Source organism: Myotis daubentonii, chromosome 9 (assembly GCF_963259705.1).
Source record: "Myotis daubentonii chromosome 9, mMyoDau2.1, whole genome shotgun sequence".
In the NCBI taxonomy this organism is placed as follows: Eukaryota; Metazoa; Chordata; class Mammalia; order Chiroptera; family Vespertilionidae; genus Myotis; species Myotis daubentonii.
This window is the reverse complement of record NC_081848.1, coordinates 28,898,340-28,921,011: the sequence shown is the minus strand read 5'-3', so window position 1 is coordinate 28,921,011 and position 22,672 is coordinate 28,898,340. Positions and strand designations below refer to the sequence as shown.

Genomic DNA, 22,672 nt, shown 5'->3' with positions numbered 1-22,672 from the left:
CCTGACAGCATGAACTGGTGCTTTACAGAATACTTGCAAAAAATGAAAAATATATTTGGCATCTTTCCAAGTCTTGGGATTTTAAGATATGTCTTGTTATTTTACTTTAAGAAATCCAAATATTTTCTTTATAAATGATATGTTTCTGAGTCTGAATAATCCTTTCCTCTGCAGTGTTTTTGAACAGTGGCTCCGAAGGTACCGTCCTCTTCAAGAAGTTTATCCAGCAACCAACGCACCCATTGGACATAACCGGGATTCCTACATGGTTCCTTTCATACCCCTCTACAGGAATGGTGATTTCTTTATTCCATCCAGAGACCTGGGCTATGACTATAGCTACCTACAAGATCCTGGTAAAGTTCAATTTCTTTCACATAAATTGCTGAATAAAGCGTGACCGATTTCTTCTGAGAGAATACAAAACCTATGTTTGTACAATGTTATCACCAAATCCTTTAAATTGGGCAAGTGCATTACAGCCCCAAACTTATTACCAAGTTATTACTGCATGAACCAAGTTGCAAGGGTTTTCCAACTCATATTCATTCTTCCTTATATACATTTCATACATGAAGGCCACGGAAAGAGACCAGAATTAAAATCAGTGGGGAAAATGGGCTGGAAATATGACTATCTGATGACTGTGGTGTGACTTCAAGTCCATGAATCTCAGTTTTTAACCTGAAATACTGGGATCAAAATATCTCATATAGATATTTTGATTAAGGAGCCTAGTGCATGTAGCAGTTTTGAAATCATCTTTGGGAACTCCCTGCTGGGTTACCAAGAAAAAATATGGATGTTTTATTATTCAAACCCAAATAATAATAACAACTTATGATAACTGCTATGCTAGGATTAAGATAGAGATATAAAACTCTAGAATTGTAATTGGATCTGGGTTTTAAGTACCCTTTGTTAGTAGATCTATATCAGTAACTTCTTGATAATGAACAGAGTAATGTCTCCCCTCACTCGAGAGCTTGCTACATGCAGATTCCATACATGCGTTATTAACTAACCTTATAGTAGGTAAGTCTCATTATCACTAGAAAGAGGTGAGAATACTAATATGAAGAGAATTTAAGTGACTTTCCCAATATTAAACACCGGTATGTGGAGGAGTGTGATATCAACACTGCATTACACAATGCTTCCACTCTAAGAAGGTCAACATCCAAAAGCTGCAAAACAGCATGTGGTTTGTGGGTAAGAGGTATTCAACAAGCACTGACGTTTTATTATAGTCATTGATAATTTGTGAAAACATAAATGAATAAAATGAACAAATGAGGGACTTTTATCAACTCTTGTGCTAGACTTTAGTGACATAATGACTGACCTAGTTCCAGACCCCAAAGAGCTCTAAATTCAAAGTGAAAGTCAGACAATTGTGCACGAAAGCATGAAACGTAGGCTGTGTTAAGTGTAGTAAGAGAGTCATAACCTTCACAGAGAAGAAAACAATGACTTCTGAGTAGTTCCATCTAGAATGACAAGACAAGGCCTTGAAGGAATAGCAGGAAGGTTGCAGATAAAAAGGGGCAGGGAATACCTTAAACTCAAAGGATAGCAGGAAAAATAAAGGTAGAAAGTGATATTATATATATCAAATGCTAAATTCCCTTATTTGAGTAGTATGAATTATGGGAAATTACACTGAAGAGCTAAATTTAGCTATTCCACAGTAGCTAACACATAGTATTTTTTTATGTTCCAAGAACTCCTCTAGGAGGCTGTGTACATTATTTCCTTTAACATTCATAACTACCCTGCGAAGTAGGTACTGTTATTTCTTTTTCCTTTTCAAGGTGAGAAAACAGAGGCTTAAAGAATATCAACAACTTGTCCTAGTCCATCTAGTATGTGGCATAGCAGAACCACAATTTAGGGCCAACGAGAGAATGTGCATTTTATCCTTTTCCTCTCCTTTGGGGAAGCACTAAACAGATGCGAGTTCAACTGACCTATTTTGATTTATCTGAATATCATAGCCATTGGAAGGCACACTGAAATGGCTGGCAGAGAAGATCAGATCTTTGAAAACCTTAAGAGAACAGGGGATTTTGCAAACTGTGGAGGTGTGGTAAGGGGAGTGGGTCATAAAGAGGGGCAGTCTCATTTAATGCTTTCCCTTTCTTGTGTAAATACCCATAGTACATAATGAGGGCAGCATATTGATAATGGCTTTCCAAAAATTCATCACTTAGGGTTTTATGATTTCTATTTTAGAACATGCCAGACTCTTTCATTGACTCATGTTTTTGAATATGCTCTTCTCTCTGGCTAAATTCTGATGCTATTTATTCATGTCAAACTCTCGGATATCAAATCATTTATACATATATGTAGCCATGTTTATTCATTCCTTTACTAGAGTTACATGGCTATTTTCCTGAGGATAAATCTTTCCCTTTTCCACCTTGGCTGGGAGCCCTACAAGATCAGGATTGATATCTTGAAAGCTTTTCTTAAGTACCAACTGGTCTCTGGTATGGAGTGAAATCAATGAATTTGTTTGAGTTTAAGTGATATTTATCACAAAGGGTGGTATCTCTTAACCAATACAAGTCAAGCTTGTTAGAAAAATGTCATCCCTCTTAACATCCAGGTCATTTTTTGATATGTATTTTTACATGTGTCAAGTCTTCTATTACACTAGGTTATTTTCTAAGTGGTTTCATTGATTTATTTATCCTTTCTGCATACATATGTTTAATAACTACCTTGAGCAAGATGTAGTCTAAGATACTGTGGATACAGTATCAAATAACACAGCCTCTATCTATACAGAACTTACATCCTAATGGAAGAGAAAGGCCTTAAACAACTACTTACCTAATGACTCATTTAGAGATGTCCCATTTCTAGAGATCAACAAAGCGACGGTTCAGAGGATATCAGTATGAGAGGAAGAATTAATTATTTGATAAAGGGCTCCTCTTGAATATGGATTTTGGCCATAATGTTAGAATACTGGAAGCCTTAATAAACTATAAACAGATCATGGTCAAATTAGAGTTTAAAAAAGATCACTGTTCCTGCAGCATATAGAAAGTTTGTAGCAGTTGCAAAGCATATTTAGGGAGGCCGGTGAAAACACTATTATAAGTGTCTGCGGGAGAGATGAAGGCAGTTTGGCTTGCAGTGGGGGTAGTAGGAAAGGAGGCAGAAAGCACTAAAGAATTTGATATTATTTTGCAAAGAAAACTTACATAATTTGAAAAAAGGATTTTTATATGAGGTGAGAAAGAAAGAGATACTAGGGTTGCCTTTAAGCTTTCTGGGCTGTGAAAATAACGAATGGTGATGTAATTCACAGAGATAGTAACAACAAGAGCAGGGCCAGACACAGAAGGAACCTCATAGTTGCTTTTGTTATGGAGTGAAAGGGAGTGATATGAGACAGCAGGGAAAATAAGTTGCTATGTCATTTCTATTCCGTTTGGTAGGTGAGTAAATTGAGACCAGAAGGATAAAGTGACTGGTTTTAAGTCACAAAGCTAGTTAGTGGCAAATATTATATTCCAAACCAATTATCTCTCTATTACTCCATGGAAAAAAGGGTCCTCCTTAACCCACACATGTCTTTCACACACGTTTCACCTCATTGCTCCTTCCCTCATGTCCAAATGGGAACTTTGTACTGAAAGGCAACCAAACCCTTTGGAGGAGGTAAAGGAAAAGGAGACTCAAGTCACAAAAAGGGCTCAACAGTATCATTTATTTCTAGTTAAATTCTTTTAAACTTAAAGGAAATCATATTTATTATGTAACCTTTATTTATTCTGCATTTTGTCAGATATCTTAAATGCACTATATATTAAAGTGATTAATAGCAACATATGCTAGACCTTTGCAGTCCCATTTCCAAAATAATTTGAAAATATATTAAAAATTGATGAAAAAAGTTTTCACATTTTAAAATTTCTTTTTTTCTTTTATCTTTGTTTGCTTTCATTGTTTAGATATAAATTACTACAATTCCAACTTATAAATCTTTTTTAATAACTTACCTCATGTGTGCCATTTGCAAGTGATTGTCCCTTCCTGATGAAAAGAAACACTAAATTTCAATATTGTTCGAATTATGCTTAATGAATTCTAAGGTGTTTTAGAGGTATCTTAGTGACAGGGGGCAAAAAGACAGTGCCCGGGAAGAAGGCAGCTAGCAGCAGTGGACAGGGTTTAGCCCTATAGCCCCACTTACACCACAGGAGCTGCACTGTTATCTCCTGTGAATGAATACTAGGCTTTAATATACATTCAGTTTTTAATAAATTCCCCTGATTACAAGACACCATCCCTGTTTTAATTTTTCTGAGCCTTACTAAGTTTATGGTTAACAGTGAGACTCTCATTTTAAATTTTCCTTTGTGTTGCTAGCCAAATTTTTGTTTAGTCTATTAAACAAAAATCCCTTTTCTCCTTGGTTTGTGGATCTCATTTCTACTTTATGTAAGTCTTACATGTAATTGTAACTCCAGAATATGTGAAGAGGCTTCTCTATCTTTATTGTAGTAGGCATATAATTAACTTTTAAAAATAATTAGAACTTTCTGAAATTCAAAAGACAGAAACTCCATAGGAATGAACGTAGATGAAAAGGGAATTTACACGTTTATAAAATTCAAGGAAAGGCAGAAATTGGGCTGACACTGAGGGGCAGGGAGAAGCAGGGAACTAAGCACCCTAAAGACGGCCTCTCTCATTCTCTGACTCTTGTTATTCTTTGGCTCTGGTCTCTGCTTTTGGGAGTGTGCTGACTTCTTCCTGTCTTCCACATGTTGAGTCTGTTATCAGCTCCTGAGCCATGGACTCTCAATCACAGCACAGTGAATCCTGAGTAATGATTATGATTGGCCCAACTTAAGTCAATGGTCCACCGCATAGGAACTGCCTATCGTGGAGGAAATGGGTCATAAAGGAAAGTTATAGTTCTGCATCAGCAAGGGTGGACAGGTGAGGATCGGGAGCAGATCTAGTTTCAAATATCCAAGGCTTAAGTAAGTTAATGTATAGCTCAAATAACAGTCTTGGTATGTTGTCCAGTTTCCACTTTATAATTTCAGGAACCAGAGCCACTCCTTTCTTATAGTTCCCAAGACCTAGGGTTTAACTAGGACCACGTGATCCATGATGGCTCGCTAAGACACTAACCACAATCCAGCTAAATAAGCAAAAATAAAGAGGCATACCATTTCTTTTTAAGGATACTACCCAAAAGTTGCATATATTACTTTTGCTCAACACTTGAGTCACATAGCCATAATTTGCTGCAAGGTGAAGCCCAATGTGCACTCTTCTTTCCTTTGTATTACAAAATGGATGTAGAATATGTTAGATTATCTGATGAATAGTGATGGGTACTTTAAAATCAAACAAAAGAATACCATAAATTGTTACCTTCCAGGAATAATAATGTAAGAAAGGAAATGTAATCATAGCATAATACTTGGTTCAACTTATGAATAATATCTAAATACTAAAAATAATAAAAATCATGATTTTGTTATATTGAAAAGATCAAAAAAAGAAGTTGTAAAAGAAGCATTGAACAGACCGATAAACATCAGAGGGAAGGCAGGGGAGGGTAGGAAGGGGGTCTAAGAGATCAAAGGACTTGTATGCATGCATATAAGCCTAACCAATGGACACAGACAGTAGGGGGGGGGGAAGGCATGTGCTGGGGGGTGGGAGCAGGTGGGGAGAGGTCCATGGGGAAAAAGAAGGCATATGTAGATATGTCTTCACAATAAAGAATTTAAAATTTTAAAAAAAGTTGTAAGAGAACCAAACTCATTGTTTACATTTGAGGAATTCCAGAGATAAACTTGATAATTAAGAGATAGCAATATTTGCCTGTTATTTAGAAATTGGGAGACAAATACTAGAATAAATAGCTCAATGAGTTTTAGTAAACTGTCTTGGGGCCAGGCATTGTGTAATTTACAGATTATATATTATCTATATACTCTAAAACATTCCAACAGGGTGATATTATTGTTTTCCTATTTTCCTGATGAAGACACTAAGGCAGTGGTTCTCAACCTTCTGGCCCTTTAAATACAGTTCCTCATGTTGTGACCCAACCATAAAAATATTTTCATTGCTACTTTATAACTGTAATGTTGCTACTGTAATGAATCATAATGTAAATATCTGATATGCAGGATGGTCTTAGGCGACCCCTGTGAAAGGGTTGTTTGACCGCCAAAGGGGTCGCGACCCACAGGTTGAGAACCACTGCACTAAGGTATAGGGATATTAGGTATAACCTCCCTAAGTTCTTACAGCTGATAAGTAGCAGGGCTGACTTTCAAACTCAAACATCTGACTCCAAAGTATTATGCAAGGATGATGATGATGGTGGTGATGGTGGCGGTGGTGGTGGTGGTGGTGGTGATGGTGATAGTGGTGATGACCACAGCAATTGTAAAACATTGAATGCCTTTCTATTTCAGATCCAGACTTTTTTCAAGACTACATTATGCCCTACTTAGAACAAGCAAGGCAGATCTGGCCATGGCTCACTGGGGCGGCTGTAATGGGGTCTGTCATCACGGCTGTGCTGGGAGGGCTCATTGGCCTGTTGTGTCGTCATCGTCGAAAGAAAAAGCAGCTCTCTGAAGAACAGCAGCCACTCCTCATGGAAAAGGAGGATTACCACGGCTTGTTGTACCAGAGCCATTTATAAAAGGCTTAGACACTAGAGTAGGGCCAGAAAGCCAGACCTCTCTCTAATTCAAATGCTGTTCAAGTCCCCAGGGCATGTCCCCACAGAAATCCCTGGTATTTGCCTGTGAAAACCATTATCAGAATTGTAATCTAATACAAAGTGAACCCCTCTTCTATCTCAGATAGAACACACCCGTGCTGGCCTTGCTGGTTTTTGTTCATCCTTTTGAAAATTTCCCTCAAGCCCCATATTTTCAAGGAAAGAATGCTATTTGGTCATTCATTACTGTTACTTGTATCTGGATAAACTTATAAAATGTGGGAATCCTTTTAATTCTTTCCTTCTCATTGTTTAATGGTGTTTCTTTTTTATTGTCTTTGGCTTTAATAAAATAGTAACAAATTTATACTGAGTTCTTTGAGCTTGAGAAAGGCATTTTTATTTTTCTCAGGAAGCATAATGTTTCCCTTACATTTTATAGTCCTGCTCCAAAATATTTATAAACATTAAATATAAAACAACCTCCCACTCTTTCCTGCCACAGTCCTGACTATGCTTTTGAAGGTCACTGAAAACAAGGGCCTTGCCCTTCAACAGATCTGGCTAATGTGCCTGTCTCAAAATGTGCTCGTTAAATACGCTGACAGTGTAGGAGGCAGTAGATAGGCATACGCAGAGTAGGAACAATAGACCAGGTACACAAGGTCACCAGGGCAGAAAGTCCTAGGTATCTGGCAACTAGCAAAACTGGAAAGATAAGACCTCACCCCCAGGTGACCTTCCTCCCCTGGCATACTGCTCATCATGCAGTTCAGAACCCTGACCTCTCATCTCACTGGTCATGTGATTCAGACCCTTCCCTGACCTTTCCTCCCCTAGCATGTGGCTAATCATGTGATAGACCCATTAGAGGAGGAACAGGAGCCCAAAGAATAGCCTCATAGGATTCCCATAAAAGCCCTTGCACGATTACTCCCTTAAGCACTAAATCCTCAGAACAATGAGGTTCTGATCTGCATCAAGTAATTTTAAGAACAAAGCCTCTGGTCTGTTGACCACAGAGACAGAGTTTTAGACAAACTAGAGAGAACATACAGGCCTCAGTTGTGTTTTAGCTCCAGTTCCAAAAAAGCAGCAAAACCAGAGGAAGTGATACCATGGCTGACATCAGGGCCACATGCAAAGACTAATGGCCCTTAACCCTAGTGCCAACCAATCAGTAGAGACCATGACTCTGAGAAAATACACCTGAAAAACTGATATTTCATTCAGATGCTCCTCTGGGACCTCCCCTCAGATCCTCACCTTTAGAGAAAGGATAAAAACCCTCAGAGGAGGACTAGTGCTGGGTCTTGCTCTCTCTGGAGAACACCTGTGCCTTTCCCCCTTCTTCCCAGCAAGTACCTTTACTCTCTTCCTCCTAAGCTCCAAGGGCCCTTCTTTTTCCTCTGTAACTTTTTTCATGAGCCCACACAGCCCAGTTGGCTCACTTCTTCCATGGCTCACTTCTTCTACCTCTGTGACTTTCTAAATAAACTTTTGCTGATATTTGAGTCTTGGCTATGAATTCTTTCTTAGCCAAAACTCAAGGACCAAGGTTGTTGAACCAAGGTCTGGTGCCATTTCTTTGCTAACAACAATGACAATAATAATCCTATTAAGAGCCCTTTTGTCTCTTAAGAAGAATTTTATTTAATTAGAGAATGTATAAAATGCTACAAAACATTTCAAGGTTGAGAAGAATTACGTGAATATCAGTCTGTCTTCAATTTCAGTTAAATAACATTCCTATTTTTCTTAGCTATTAAGGCCCTACATTAAAATGTCTAGATAATCCTGCTATCTGAATTCAACTGGGTCCAGATGAATTTCTAGAAATACTCCAATCTATGTGAGAGCCTGGGGGAGGAGGAGATGAGAGTGGGCTGGAAGAGTTTTATGGGGTAAAAAGGAGGACCTATGTAACACTTTAAACAATAAAGATATTTTTTAAAAAATACAAGAACCAATAGATAGAAGTTATAAGTATCCAATAAAAGGAAAAACTATCCAATACTCAGAGCTTTCATAACAAAATCAACATTCTTAGAAAATAGTAAGTAGTTGGCACTGTAAGTTTTCACATATAGTGTGGATGGCTACTTCAACATGAATTCTATAAAGGAGACTTTAAGTATTGAGTCTATAGTAATGCTTACTTATTTATTTTTAAAATTAATAACTTATTATTATCTTCAGTTCCCTTCTACCTAGTTTGTATTTGTCTGCTCAGCATTTTATTTTTTTCTTTCAGTTTGACTACTTAATATTCAATGTCATCTTTGAACAATGTCTTTCCACTCTGTATTCCATGCTTTAAAGACAGAATGATCCAACCCAGGCTCCCAGAAACCTGTGTGGGTCTGGCACCTGAACCTCTGCATCTATGGGAGTATATTTAAGAGAACACACCTGTATGGTGCCTTTCACCTAAAATTTTCTACCATCCCTGTAAAGTCTGAATTTTAGTGGTCAGATTATTTATAAATGTATTTAAAAAGGAATTGACTGAAAAAAAAAATGAGCTCTTGAAAATGCCTTTATCTAGAAAAGACTGATCTAAATCAAGATCATGTAATTTTAAATGGTTACATTTCATTTAGTCCTAGTTTGAATTCAAAGAAAAGTAGACATCATCCTATTATACATATATTAGAGACCTGGTGCACGAATTCGTGCATGGGTGGGGTCTGGCCGGCCTATCCTGATCGGGCCCATTGGCCAGGCCTGCCCGGGGGAGGGGCTGCAGGCGGTTGGGCGGCCAGCCCTGCCCCCAATCAGAGTGGAGGGGGCTGATCAGGAGCAGGGCCCGCTTGGGGGAGGGGCCATGGGCGGTTGGCCTGCTGGCCCCACCCCCTGGTCGAATTCCCAGTCAAGGGGACAATTTGCATATTAGGCTTTTATTATATAGGATGATTTTGGCTAATTTTCATCTAGAATACATAGAAATGTACAAATATTGCTGATGTGATGTCACTGGCTCTTAGAAATTACTAATAGTTAATAAACTCAGTTATAGAGCAGTATTCCTCTCCTAACTCTCATTAGTTGTCAGACTTACCATTGGCAATCTTGTTTAATTTCTGATGCCTATTGGAGAAAAGTCAGACAAGGAATGAGGAGCAGCATATTTATTAACTCAGTGGGATCTGTGGGACCAGAGCAAATACTGGGAAGTCTATTCTCAACTTGGTGCATAACCAGAAAAAAAACAAATTTTTTTAATAAATTAGCCAGGGCATCTGAGGAGTGGATTCAATTTAGAGAGAAATTGGAAAAACATAAAACCAGTAACAATGAGTGGGAAAGGAAATCTGGCTAATGGTCTGCAGAAGACGCTGGAGAAGCAGTAACCATGAATGTGATTGCCTTCAGCCTGATCTCAGAACACAAGTACTTAGCTGGGTTTGATCCGAAGGCAAAATTTTAGTCCAAGGGGTGTTTTTACAAAGTATCTTGAATATAATCCACTCAAGGAATTTTCATGATCACTGACAGGAATCTGTATAAAGTCATTCTTTTCTCTATCATGGGGCAATTCCCTCCTTTATCACTGCACTTCAACAGAGAATACTGTTTTGTTTCTACAGAGGAGGGGTGGGGAACCTTTTTTCTGGCAAGGGCCATTTAGATAGTTATAATATTACTAGAGGCCCAGTGCATGATATTCGTGCACTGGGGAGTGTGGTGGTCCCTAAGCCTGACCTGCACCCTCTCCAATCTGGGAGCCCTCAGGGGAGCCCTCTCCAATCCAGGAGTTTCTGTCTGTCTTTGCAATCATATGAGCGAAGTGTCTGAGACCCCGACTTAGTTTGGTTTATTGCTCATAGAGGCATTTTTTTTTCTTTGCTTCATTGGTGGAGATTTCCTGGAAGTTTTAGGATATCTTCCCTTTAATTTTTCCTAGACACCCTGATTTTACTTATGTCTCTCACCTTTGCTTTCCCTCCATCCCCCACTGCAACAGTAACTTGTTCCAGGTTCACTTTGCTCTAGTGTCTAGGTACAGTGGTTCTCAACCTTCTGGCCCTTTAAATACAGTTCCTCATGTTGTGACCCAACCATAAAATTATTTTCGTTTCTACTTCATAACTGTAATGTTGCTACTGTTATGAATCGTAACGTAAATATCTGATGTGCAGGATGGCCTTAGGCGGCCCCTGTGAAAGGGTCGTTTGACCGCCAAAGGGGTCGCGACCCACAGGTTGAGAACTGCTGCTCTAGTGTCTAGGAGATCTGTCTGCCACCAGAACTACGATTCCCAGAATTCCTGGTGCTCCCCGCACTCTGGGCTTCCACTTCCAGACCTGGGGCTGCCACCATAACTACTAGTCCCAGAATTCCTGGTGCTCCCCGTGCTCTTGATTTTCCCTTCCTGCTCTGTCTCCATCCCATGGCCTCCCACTCTGCCAAGTCCTCCAAGCCACCAGCTCTCCCTCTCTGCTCTCCATCTGGCGGCTTGGAGGAGCCAAGTTCCCCAAGCTGCTCCATTCTCCGCCGGCTCTCCACTCTGCTCTTCACCCTGCGGCTTAGGGGGAGTGACCGAGGGAGCCACTTTTCCCCCAAGCCACCAGCTCTCCCACTCTGCTCTCCACCCAGCACCTGTGTATGCAAATTAATCCACCACCTTTGTTGGGTTAATTTGCATACTCACTCCTGATTGGCTGGTGAGCATAGCAGACAGACAGTCAATTTACATGTTTCTCTTTTATTATATAGGATTCTCGGGCCATAAAAAATTATCAACTTCAAAATTAGTCTGCTTTGGTCAAACATTTAATTAATTCACCCCTAATGCCTTGGCAGGACCAGGCCAAATGATTTCAGGGGCTGGACATTCCCACCCCGGCTATAGATGCTCAAGGTAACAGGTGTAGCAGCAATCTATAATAATTAGACCAGAGAGCCAAACGACCTTCCGGATGTCCTTCCAGACGACCTTTCGGATGAAGCCAGGGCTGCGAGGGCCGAGGCAAACCACGTGGATGTGAGGGCCAAACCCCTTGCATGAATTTCATGCATCAGGCCTCTAGTATTTGTTATAAAAGCACCACCATGTTTGATATCTTGGTTTCCTCAAAAAGGTACCAAAATTACATGACTGATATTTCAAGACACCTGAAAGTTTTATTTAATTCCAATTAACATTATATTCTGTGGCATTGTTTTATAATATGGCTTTTATAAACTTATCCATTTTCGACTCTGCCCTTTTTCATATAATAAGTCACATTCTGCCATAGAGAAAGAAATAAGCAGCTGCCACTTTTTTGTTCCTCGTTCTGTGTTTTACATAAAAAAAAAGGATTTTTGTACCCAACCTTTCCAACACGTCAAATATATAATTCTCCATCTGTAAAAATGAATATGTGATGGGTACAAGTCATTTCAGCCACTGTCTCTAGCAGGCTGACAAGTGGCATTGATTGTGAATGCTTTAAAATAGCCTTTTCCTTGTTTATATGGGCTTTGATTTGTAGCAACCCTTTTCTTTGTCACCATAAAAGGGCCTCATTGGGGCCACCTATTGTGAGCCTGTGCTATTTTGGAGGATGTATCAGGAGAACAAAGTTCCACTCCCCTTCTGATTAAACTTCTGAAAGTTGCTGAAATGCAAGTAAAAATTGCTTTTTGCTTGTTTGTTTGTTTTAATTTTATGTTGCTTATTTTTAAAAGCCTTTGCTAGTTTGTACAAAATAAAGAAGATAAAATTGCCCCTGGCATCCACTGGAGACCTTAAGGCAGTGGTTCTCAACCTTCTGGCCCTTTAAATACAGTTCCTCATGTTGTGACCCAACCATAAAATTATTTTGTTGCTACTTCATAATTGTAATGTTGCTACTGTTATGAATCATAATGTAAATATCTGATATGCAGGATGGTCTCATGCTACCCCTGTGAAAGGGTCATTCGACCGCCAAAGGGGTCGCGACCCACAGGTTGAGAACCACTGCCTTGAGGCCTTCCAAATCATTAAACTATAACTTTTATTTTATTTTATTTTATTTAAAATATATTTTATTGATTTTTTACAGAGAGGAAGGGAGAGAGATAGAGAGTTAGAAACATCGATGAGAGAGAAACATCGATCAGCTGCCTCCTGCACATCTCCCACTGGGGATGTGCCCGCAACCCAGGTACATGCCCTTGACCAGAATCGAACCTGGGACCCTTCAGTCCGCAGGCCGACGCTCTATCCACTGAGCCAAACTGGTTTCGGCTAAACTATAACTTTTAAATAGGAATAATTTAGAATCTTCTTTTAAATAAAAGCATTATTGAAACTCTATATAGTCCATGTTTACCTAATTGTTTTGTGCCTTGCTTTCTTAATGGTAAATAAGAAGTTATTCATATGACTTCATGTTTATCTACCAATTCTTGTAGGTTTCACAATCATAATCATACAGTTTTCTAATTCTGTACTTAAATAACAAAGATGTTACAAGATAGTGACTGGTTATGATGTGCCAAGAACTGTACTAAGTGCTTCATGTACATGTGAACTTATTTAATCTTCATATCATTGATATGAAAACAAGTATTATTTTTGTGTATTCATATGAGGAGCCTGTGGCTTCCATAGGAGATGTACTTTACCCAGGCTTACATGTCTGTTCAGTAGTTTAGGTAACTGAGATGGGATTTGAATCCAGTGTCTCTTAGATGATTCATAATTATAAATTTCATTGTTGTTTGTATTCAATTATGTTGATGTGTCATAACTTACCAGGTTCTTGCTACTAGATAGTTAGGCTTTACCTAGCTTTTAAATTATGTTTAGTGTTATAAGGAATATCTTGGTACATTTGGCATCTGATTTCTCCTAAATTATTTTCCAGTGGTATGATCTCTGAGTCAAAGCATATAAATAATTTTATGGTTTTTCTAATGAATTGCCACAGTGCTTTTGAAAAGGGTTGGGTGGATTTAAAAATGCAAAGAAAATTCTAAACATAAGAGATCAAAAGGAATAAAGAAGAAAACGAAAAGGTGAAGGAAGACTTGCGATTCTCTTTGAGAGGAGCTGAAGACCCTAATTGGAGCTTGAAACAGTGCTTCCTCTCATAAAATATATAGTTTTCAAATTAAAACCTTTATTTGCGGGATACTTTTCCTCTCACTAAAATTAGAAGGAAATTCAGACTCGGCCATCCTAGAGAGAGAGGGAATAACACGAATATAAATTGGTCCCAAAAGAAGATATTTTCAGAAATGTGTACACCTAGGTTAGTTAAAGAGGTATTTGCGCCTCAAGAAAAATGCAGAAATAAAAACAGCAAAACCAGAAATCCACCCGAGGAAGAATAAGCGCAGGGCATCAAAACAGTGTGAATCAAAGCAGAGTCGGGTTCAGCTGATGGGATGCACAGACCACGTGACAGGGGTCTGGAAGGCGGGAAGGCCCTGAAAACACAGCCCGAGACCAGTTTGAACACCTTGTTTGTACCGCTTTTTGAACAAAAACTGCCCTCTGCTTGGGATCTGGCCAGTCTTCCTTATCAGGTCATGTCACTTTTAAACACTCTTGCCAGGGTAATTGTAAAGAATGGATGTGTTTGTGTCCATGTGCTTGTGTTTGGAAATAAAGTACATTTTCCCACCTTTCTCCAATACCAAAAGGAACTTCATTGCCGATTGTATCATTGCTACTGAAGTAAATTACCACAAACACAGTGGCATAAACGACACGGATTTATCTTGTAATTCAGTAAACTAGGAGCCCCATATGGGTCCCACTGAGCTAAAATCCCGGCGGCATTAGGTGTGGTTTTGGGGGAGACGCTAGGGAAGAATTAATTTCCTTACCTTTTCTAGCTCCTAGAGACATTCAGTAGGTCCTCCAACAACGTTGTTTCATTCCATCTCGTTTCATTATAATGATGAGGAAAAAGACCGACTTCCAGCCGGGTCACTGCCTCTGGAGTTTGCACGTTCGTTCTCCGCGTGTCTGCGTGGGTTTCCTCCCACACCCCCAAGATGCGCCCAGGCGGTGAACCAGCGCGTCCACACGGTCCGGGTCTGAGCGAGCGTGGCCCACGGGAGTGCGCCCTGAGATGGAAGGCGTCTGTCCAGGGCGGGCTCCCGCCTTGCACTCTGAGCTGCTGGGAGAGGCTGGGCCACCCACGTGACCCGGAACTGGGCCAAGCTGATTGGAAAAGAATTACCTTGTTTTTATAAACCTTTCTTAAATGTATGTACAGCTCACATTTATTTTAATGTCTAATATTAGAAGTGTTTTAGGTCTTTATTTAAAAATTTGGTGACGTTTTCGTAACCAGAAATATGCCATAGAAACGTCATTCTTGTTTATATTAATTAGCCCAGGGTTCAATTGGTTTCATGCACCAAGTTTCTCTTAAAGTCGCAGATTACAAGAATCTCTGGAAGATGTTAAGTGAGGACTTAAAGTGCATTCCTTGTCTTGTGGCCTCTCTCCATCTTCAAAGCCAGGAATGTTGTATTGCTCTCATCATTCTTTTGTAGTCACATCTCTCTGTGACTGACTACAGGCAGGGAGATTATCTGCTTTCACACATTCATGTTTCAACCTACCTGGTGCTCCTGCAGACTCCATCTCAAAGTCCTTACCTTTAACCATATCTGAAAAGCTCCTTTGCCATGTAAGGACATATAGTCATAGGTTCTGGGGATTAAGACAGGTACATTTTTGGGACGGGTGTACGGAGAGTTTATTCTGCCTATAATACTGACTTAAAAACTAACAAGGAAAATTGGCCAGGTGATAAAGTACTCTTAATGGGAGGTTAGCACAGCACAAGCTGTGATATTAAGTACATTAAAGATATACAAAAACCTTCAACATATGGGGGATCTGAAGTCAGACTTGAATTTGATTTCTGGCTCAATCTCTCATTAACTGTATGACCTTGTCTGAATTATTTTACCTCTCTGTTCCTCAGTTTTCTCATTTTTAAAATGTAAATAAAAATAGCACTTTGCTCAACATATTCTAAAGAATAAATGCAAAGCATTTACAATAGTGCATAATAAGTCCTGGGTAACTGTGAGTTAATAACTTTTCATAGAGCAGATTAAGTTACCATAAGTTAACTGTGTTTTAAAAAAACAAGAGATGAAAATATAACCTTATATTTTGTGTATGCTAAATCGTTTTGCATTATCTTGAATATTAATATAATACTAGAGGCCTGGTGCACAGATTCATGTATCGGTGGGGTCCCTTGGCCTGGCCTGCGGGGATCAGGCTGAAACCAGCTCTCTGACATCCCCCTGAGGGGTCCTGGATGGCGAGAGGGCACAGGCCAGGCCGAGGGACCCCACCAGTGCAGGATTGGGGCTGGGGAGGGAGTGCAGGAGGGCTCCAGGGTGTGTCCAGCCTGTCTCATCCAGTCCTGATCAGCCAGACCCCAGCAGGAAGCTAACCTATCAGGTCAGAACATCTGCCTCTTGGTGGTCAGTGCGTGACATAGCAACAGGTCGAATGGTTGAAGGAAGGGTCAGACACTTAGCATATTAGGCTTTGATTATATAGGATAACTATGTTCCCAGTTTATGTCAAATAAGGAGCCACTCCATGTTCTTGTTTCAATTCTGACACTGTAATCAAGTATCCTTTTCATGGTCTGATAGTGCCACATTTTTTGCTTGTTTGTGCTTTTTGCTGGTGATTTCACAGTTTAAACTGGCCCCCAAGTGCAACAAGCCTGTGATTTGCCTTATGAAGAGCATAGATGTGTTGGAGGAGGTTCTATAACAGGTGATCAGAGGCACATAAGAATCTAATTGAGAGCAATGGCTCAGTATTTACTAATTCAGTGTGTGACATCTTTATAGAACAAAACTATGAGAGAGAGAAAGAGAGAGAGGGAGAATCACTTCTTATGTTCATAAAATCTACCTATAAGCCTACCATAAAGACACTTGGTTCTGCAGTATGTGCTTTGATGAATAGCTACAGCAGGGGTCCTCAAGCTTTTTAAACAGGGGGCCAGTTCACTGTCCCTCAGACTGTTGGAGGGCCAGACTATAGTTTAAAAAAAAACTATGAACAAATTCCTATGCACACTGCACATATCTTATTTTGAAGTAAAAAAAAACAAAATGGGAACAAATACAATATTTGTATTTGCATATGGCCCGCAGGCCATAGTTTGAGGACCCCTGAGCTACAGTGACCATTACTGTACACATACATTGACCTGTGGCTGGGCAGGGGCAGTGCCTGGATGACTTCCCTAAACCCTGAGACAAAGGAAAACTCCAAACCAAAGATAGTAGGAGCTGAATGGGAAACAGACAGAAGCAAAGCCTGGGTTAATCCAAAGACTCAAATAAATAGGCCGTGCTCAGTGTAGCATAGGACCTGGAGTTCTCAGGTCTATAGCTGGGCTTGAAAAAACAGGAAGAACAAACAAAAAACATGCCTGAGAGGCCTGACAAAGGTTCCAGGTTAAAGCGTTTACTAATCACAATATGCCTTCAGAGAATGGCCGTGGCGCCCTGCTGCCTGCTGATCCAATTTGGAGCAGAGCAGCCTTATATTGTTTTCATCTGCTTTGGGAGACCAAAAGTTGTTGTTTTCCCTTCCTCCTAAGTATCCCATTAGAGCAGTGGTTCTCAACCTTGGCTGCACATTAGAATCACCTGGGAATCTTTTTAAAATCCTGATTTCTGGGCCTCATCCTCCGGAAATTCTGTTTCTTTGTTACTAATGTTGTGGCCCCACCCCATAACAAAGAAACAGAATTTCCGGAGGATGAGGCCCAGAAATCAGGATTTTAAAAAGATTCCCAGGTGATTCTAATGTGCAGCCAAGGTTGAGAACCACTGCATTAGAGATTTAAAATAAATAATTAACCATTTCTCACCACCACCACAAAAGAAGCTCAAGGCAAATAGACAGGTATTTAAAAAACTTGAAATCTGAATGTTGATTAATCCAAACCTCCCAACAAAATTGTTTGTCAAAACGAACCTGAAATTTAATTTCAGAAATCACCTTGTCAAAATGCATGCAAGGTTTGAAAAATCTGCCATAATTAACAGTCGCTTTTAGTCGAAAAGTACCTGTCACAGTACCTTGGGTCTGTATTTGAAATGCAAAACCAAGTTTTGGGTGTTTTTTGAAAAAACTATTTTATTATGTATCTGTTTGTTTTTTTCGACATCATTTTTTTAAATCATCACCTGAGGGTATTTTTCCATTGATTTTTAGAGAGAATAGAAGAGAAAGGGGAAGACAGAGAGAAATATCGATGTGAGAGAAACATTGACTGGTTGCCTCCTGCACTCGCCCTGGAGCCTGCAATGGAGGCATGTGCCCTTGACCAGAACCAAACCTGGGACCCTTCAGTCCGCAGGCCGACGCTCTATACACTGAGCCAAACTGGCCAGGGCTTGGGTGTTTGTTTACATCTCCCAATTGATGACACATTTACCAGCAAGCTGCAAAGAGGGCCTTTGCAACACAAGCCACTTAAAGAGATTTCTTGCAGGTTTCATTGCCCAATAAAATGTCTGATGAGAAACTTTTACTGTCATACATTTTCATATTTCTGAGCTGTGGAAAGCATTCCTGACAGCCGGGTAATCAATATGAATTACAGGAACTTTGAGTCTTCAGATTGATATATTGCCCTTGATTTGTGCAACCCCCCAAAACATTTTTCCCAATTATCTTTTGTGTTCTTCCCGCACTGGCTGCTGCTGCTGAGTATTTTTACAACACTAATGCTATTAAAGCATGCACTCAGGACCCCGCTGTGACACAGGGCAAATAATGCACAGAGGAAATAAATGCAAGCTCATAACTGTTAATATTGCCTTTCAAATGCATTTGAACTTGACCTGTTGAAATGTCCATTAGAGAACGCACGACAGCTTTGCAAACTACGGGAGGCAAGACACCATCTCAGGAAAGCAGATTCTTTGAAAATAAATCACTTGAAGGACTGCAGTGTGGTAGGAATTGATTGAGAGCAATGCAGAACCAGATAGTGAAGTAACCTGCTTAAACCCTATAAGCAAGTCACCACTTCTAAAAGCTCTATAAATTAAAGCACTGCGGCATGATTTGACCTATGAATGATTTTTAGATTAGAGAAAACAATAAATAATAAGTTAATATAAAGAACATAGATTTAGAAACAATGCCATGATGTCTTTTACTCTAAAGGAAATACCTTTTCATCCTGCTGATGCAAGAAGGCTTTTCAATTTTGTATACCTTATTAGGTTTATCTTAGGAACTAAAAGTGACCACAATCATGTATGCTGAAGCATTTGTATTCATCCTGTTCACTATCAAATTATAGGTTTACAGCCAACACAGAAACACAAAATGGAATGACCTTTGAGAAAATTCCGGTTTATATTTTTTTCTTAAAAAAAATACTTGTATTGATTTCAGAGAGGAAGGGAAAGGGAGAGAGAGATAGAAACATCAATGAGAATTAGCTGCCTCCTGCACGCACCCAATTGGAGAAAGAGCCCACAACCTGGGCATGTGTCCTGACCTGGAAATGAACCCGGGACCTCTTGGTCCATGGGACAATGTTCACCCTATGGAGCCACACCAGCTGGGCTGGTCTATATTTTTCTAATGAGAAAATCATAGTTTTCAGATGGTACTGAAACACCGGTCTCTAGGACAGAACATATGGCAAACTGCTCATATCCCGCCTATGAAATGTCAGATAAAACAGTTGCTCTACTATATTCTTTACTTGTATAATTCACAGATTTTAAAAAAGGGAGATGGTGATATATTGAAAAAAACAGTAAACAAAATCCCTTAAGCAGGAGTTACTACATGCATGTAAATATTTATAATATATTCAATGTTTAGGTAAGATTGAAACCTTTTAATGATCAAGTATAAAAGCTCAACATTTGGACTTCATAATGAATATATTGTATTTTATTAATTTTCTGTGCAGAAAATATGTATAATTGACATCATAAAACCGTATAAATATTTTGATGTTTTAATGGACACAATTATCAGTTTTGAGAAGACCAAAAAGCAAACCCAAGTCCGAAATTCAGGGTATTGCACTTAAAGATTAGAAGTATTTAATTCCCAGTGATAAATAGAGGTGAAAATTATAAGAGTGTTGACATGCTTGGAATTTAGACCACTTTCAAAATTTTTCAAAATAACATATTTTTTAAAAAATTACTTGTTAAATGTCTTCACATGAAAGTCTAGTGTAATCATTTAGTCTTTCATTAGGATCAAAACAAGAGTAATTCAAAAAACAAGCAAGACAACAACACATTCATTCCCCAAACCCTGGAGAAAATTCTTGATTAGTACGGCCAAAGGTGCACAATTAGTTTACAATAAAGGACATTTTAAAGTATATTTGTCTAACCTGTATTTGTTTAGCTTTTACACTGTGCTGTGAGCCAAAAAGAATGAAGGTTTTCTACAGAGAATGACTTACAACAATAAAATTACATATAAAAATAAACATACTTTTTCTAGTTCTTCACAAGTACTGAATCTGAGTGCTGGCTTCCTCTCCAGCACTGTGTGCACTCACAATTCCGTTCAGCCACACAGGTATCAACTGCACACCTGGGTGGCAGAGTGTCTCCCATTGTGACAGAGGACCACAGGTCTTCCAATTGCAAACCTGCTGTGATTGAATGCTTATGAACGTTGGAAAGTGTCATTTCACATTATTGCAGAATGTCTTTTTCATTCAGGCAATTTTTCTTCCAATCCATGGCAAACACACTTTCTCTCTCTCTCTCTCTCTCTCTCCCCCTCCCTCCCTCCCTCCCTCTCTTGTTCTCCTACACACACACGTAATTTAAATATAAATATCTACAAAAATAATGTGAGCTTGGATGAAAATACATAATGTAAAGTATCTTTGGAAACAGTAAGAAAAATATGAATTTCTTTTTTTTTCCATCTAGGAAAAAAATAGCTTCCATGCAGTGCTTTTGTCTTTTCTATAATTATTTCTAGTTCTACAATATAGGCCTTAGTCTTAACTCAGTAGGCTGTCTCATAAACAGCTGCTTTTTACTCCATTAAACTTTAAATAAGGGGGGTAAGTTATATTGCCTTCCAGCAATTCCTAGCTCAGTTCTCATAGATCAATACAGCTATCTCTAGCCACATTGGGCCTGACCAAAACCAGTGTAAGAGGAATTCAGAAGGCAGTTACACTAGACAGAACAGGCAACTTTCTTTATCAGAACCTCAGAACAGATCAGTGGTACTGATTTGTTTGTGGGCGCTTCTCTATTTGCCCAGAAAACAATTAACTACTAACACAATCAGTTACAATGGACTGTGACTCATAAACATCTGTGTTTTTACTTTTACATAACTTTTTTACTTTTACGGTGTTTTCAAAAACCCACTTAAGATTTATTTTACCTGGGAAACTTTTCTTTCTTCGTCACTCCTTTCCTCCTCTCCTCCACATGCTTGCCCTACCACCTCCACGTAAGTTAGGCAGAGCTTGATGGCATTTGCCTTTTTATGCACGTGGTCTAATGCTCTGCAGGGGTGAAGGTTGCAAGTCTGATCTCTAACCCGGGATCCTGTTCATGCCACACACTGGAGGCAGCTGGATAAAATGATGACACTGGTAACCTGCCACCAACCATTCCCACATTTCAAAGTGATTTTTACTTCTCCCAACTCTGAATTTTAACCTAATTTTATGGACTAGAGAAGAAAATAAAGACACTTTCCCGCTCTGGCCATTTGGTAAGCAGATAACGGTCACCTTTAATAAACGTAATTACATCTGGTGGGCACCCAGGTATGTGGTTACAGATGCTACGCGGAATCAACAGCTGGTCTTTTCCTGAACCGGAGAGTCCCTGAGACTCTGGAGAATTAACCATGCATCACGTCAAAACACAGAGCAGGGAGTGCAACCCAGGTCACATTCCAATATATATATATGTGCGGCAAGGTATTTTACATTCCTTTAGGGCTCAGCTGGAGACAAAAGCCTGGAAGATTTAACTGCTGTCTCCCTGGCCAATGTGTTGGCTGCCATATATTTTTTAGCAGGCAAGCCCGGCTCTCATTTGATGCATTGTGGAGATCTCTCACCACTACAATAAAATATACAGTCATCCTAAATCGATAACGAGGCTCCCATGAATGTGCTGATACAGATGAACAGACACCCTGTTATGATACAACAGAGAGAATATCTGTTTCTCAGTGTCTGCATTATTAAGAAGGTTTCATCCCCTGGGTGGACGGAGAAGAGCTGAAAAAAATCTGACCTTGCCATGACAGTGTTCACGGGTGGCGTGTGCAGCGGAATGGATGCACAGCAGCCTCCGCTCCTTTATTGCCACATATATTAGAGCGGTTTTGCAGTGCTGCTTCTCATCCGAAGGTCGGGTTGCCTCTAGGTCAACCAGCAGCTCATCAAGGCTCAACTTCTCAAAGAAGATTGTAATTCTGATGAAAGCTTCTCCTGTAATTCTAGTGGCAAGGAAAACGAGAAAGGCTCTCTAAAAACAAACCCAGGGCCATGCTGTTTTACATTTCCCCAAACCAGAGGAATAGCCAGTCTTGTCACACATTTGAGCATCTATTAAATTATGAAAAGAAAAGCATTATCATGTTCTGATGTATTAAAATAATTTTTCTGTCTTTGAGTGCCCTTTTCCCTCCTAGTTTTGCCTCTATGAGGCATTTCTTATCTTTACCAGTTCTTTTTTTTTTTTTAATATATTTTATTGATTTTTTACAGAGAGGAAGGGAGAGAGAGATAGAGAGTTAGAAACATCGATGGGAGAGAAACATCGATCAGCCGCCTCCAGCACATCTCCTACTGGGGATGTGCCCGCAACATAGGTACATGCCCTTGACCGGAATCGAACCTGGGACCCTTCAGTCCGCAGGCCGACGCTCTATCCACTGAGCCAAACCGGTTTCGGCTCTTTACCAGTTCTTAAGTTGTATTTTAACTCTCT

At 39.6% G+C, this 22,672-nt stretch overlaps 1 protein-coding gene across 1 annotated transcript in view; it reads left to right on the top strand.

Annotated features, from left to right (window-relative positions):
- Positions 1-7,103, top strand: part of TYR (tyrosinase) — a 70,297-nt gene extending 63,194 nt beyond the window's left edge. The window contains exons 4-5 of the mRNA XM_059708189.1: positions 175-356; positions 6,468-7,103. Coding sequence (XP_059564172.1) covers positions 175-356; positions 6,468-6,700 — 415 coding nt within the window. The 3' untranslated portion in view covers positions 6,701-7,103. The remainder of the gene's footprint in view (positions 1-174; positions 357-6,467) is intronic.
- The last annotated feature ends 15,569 nt before the right edge of the window (positions 7,104-22,672 follow it).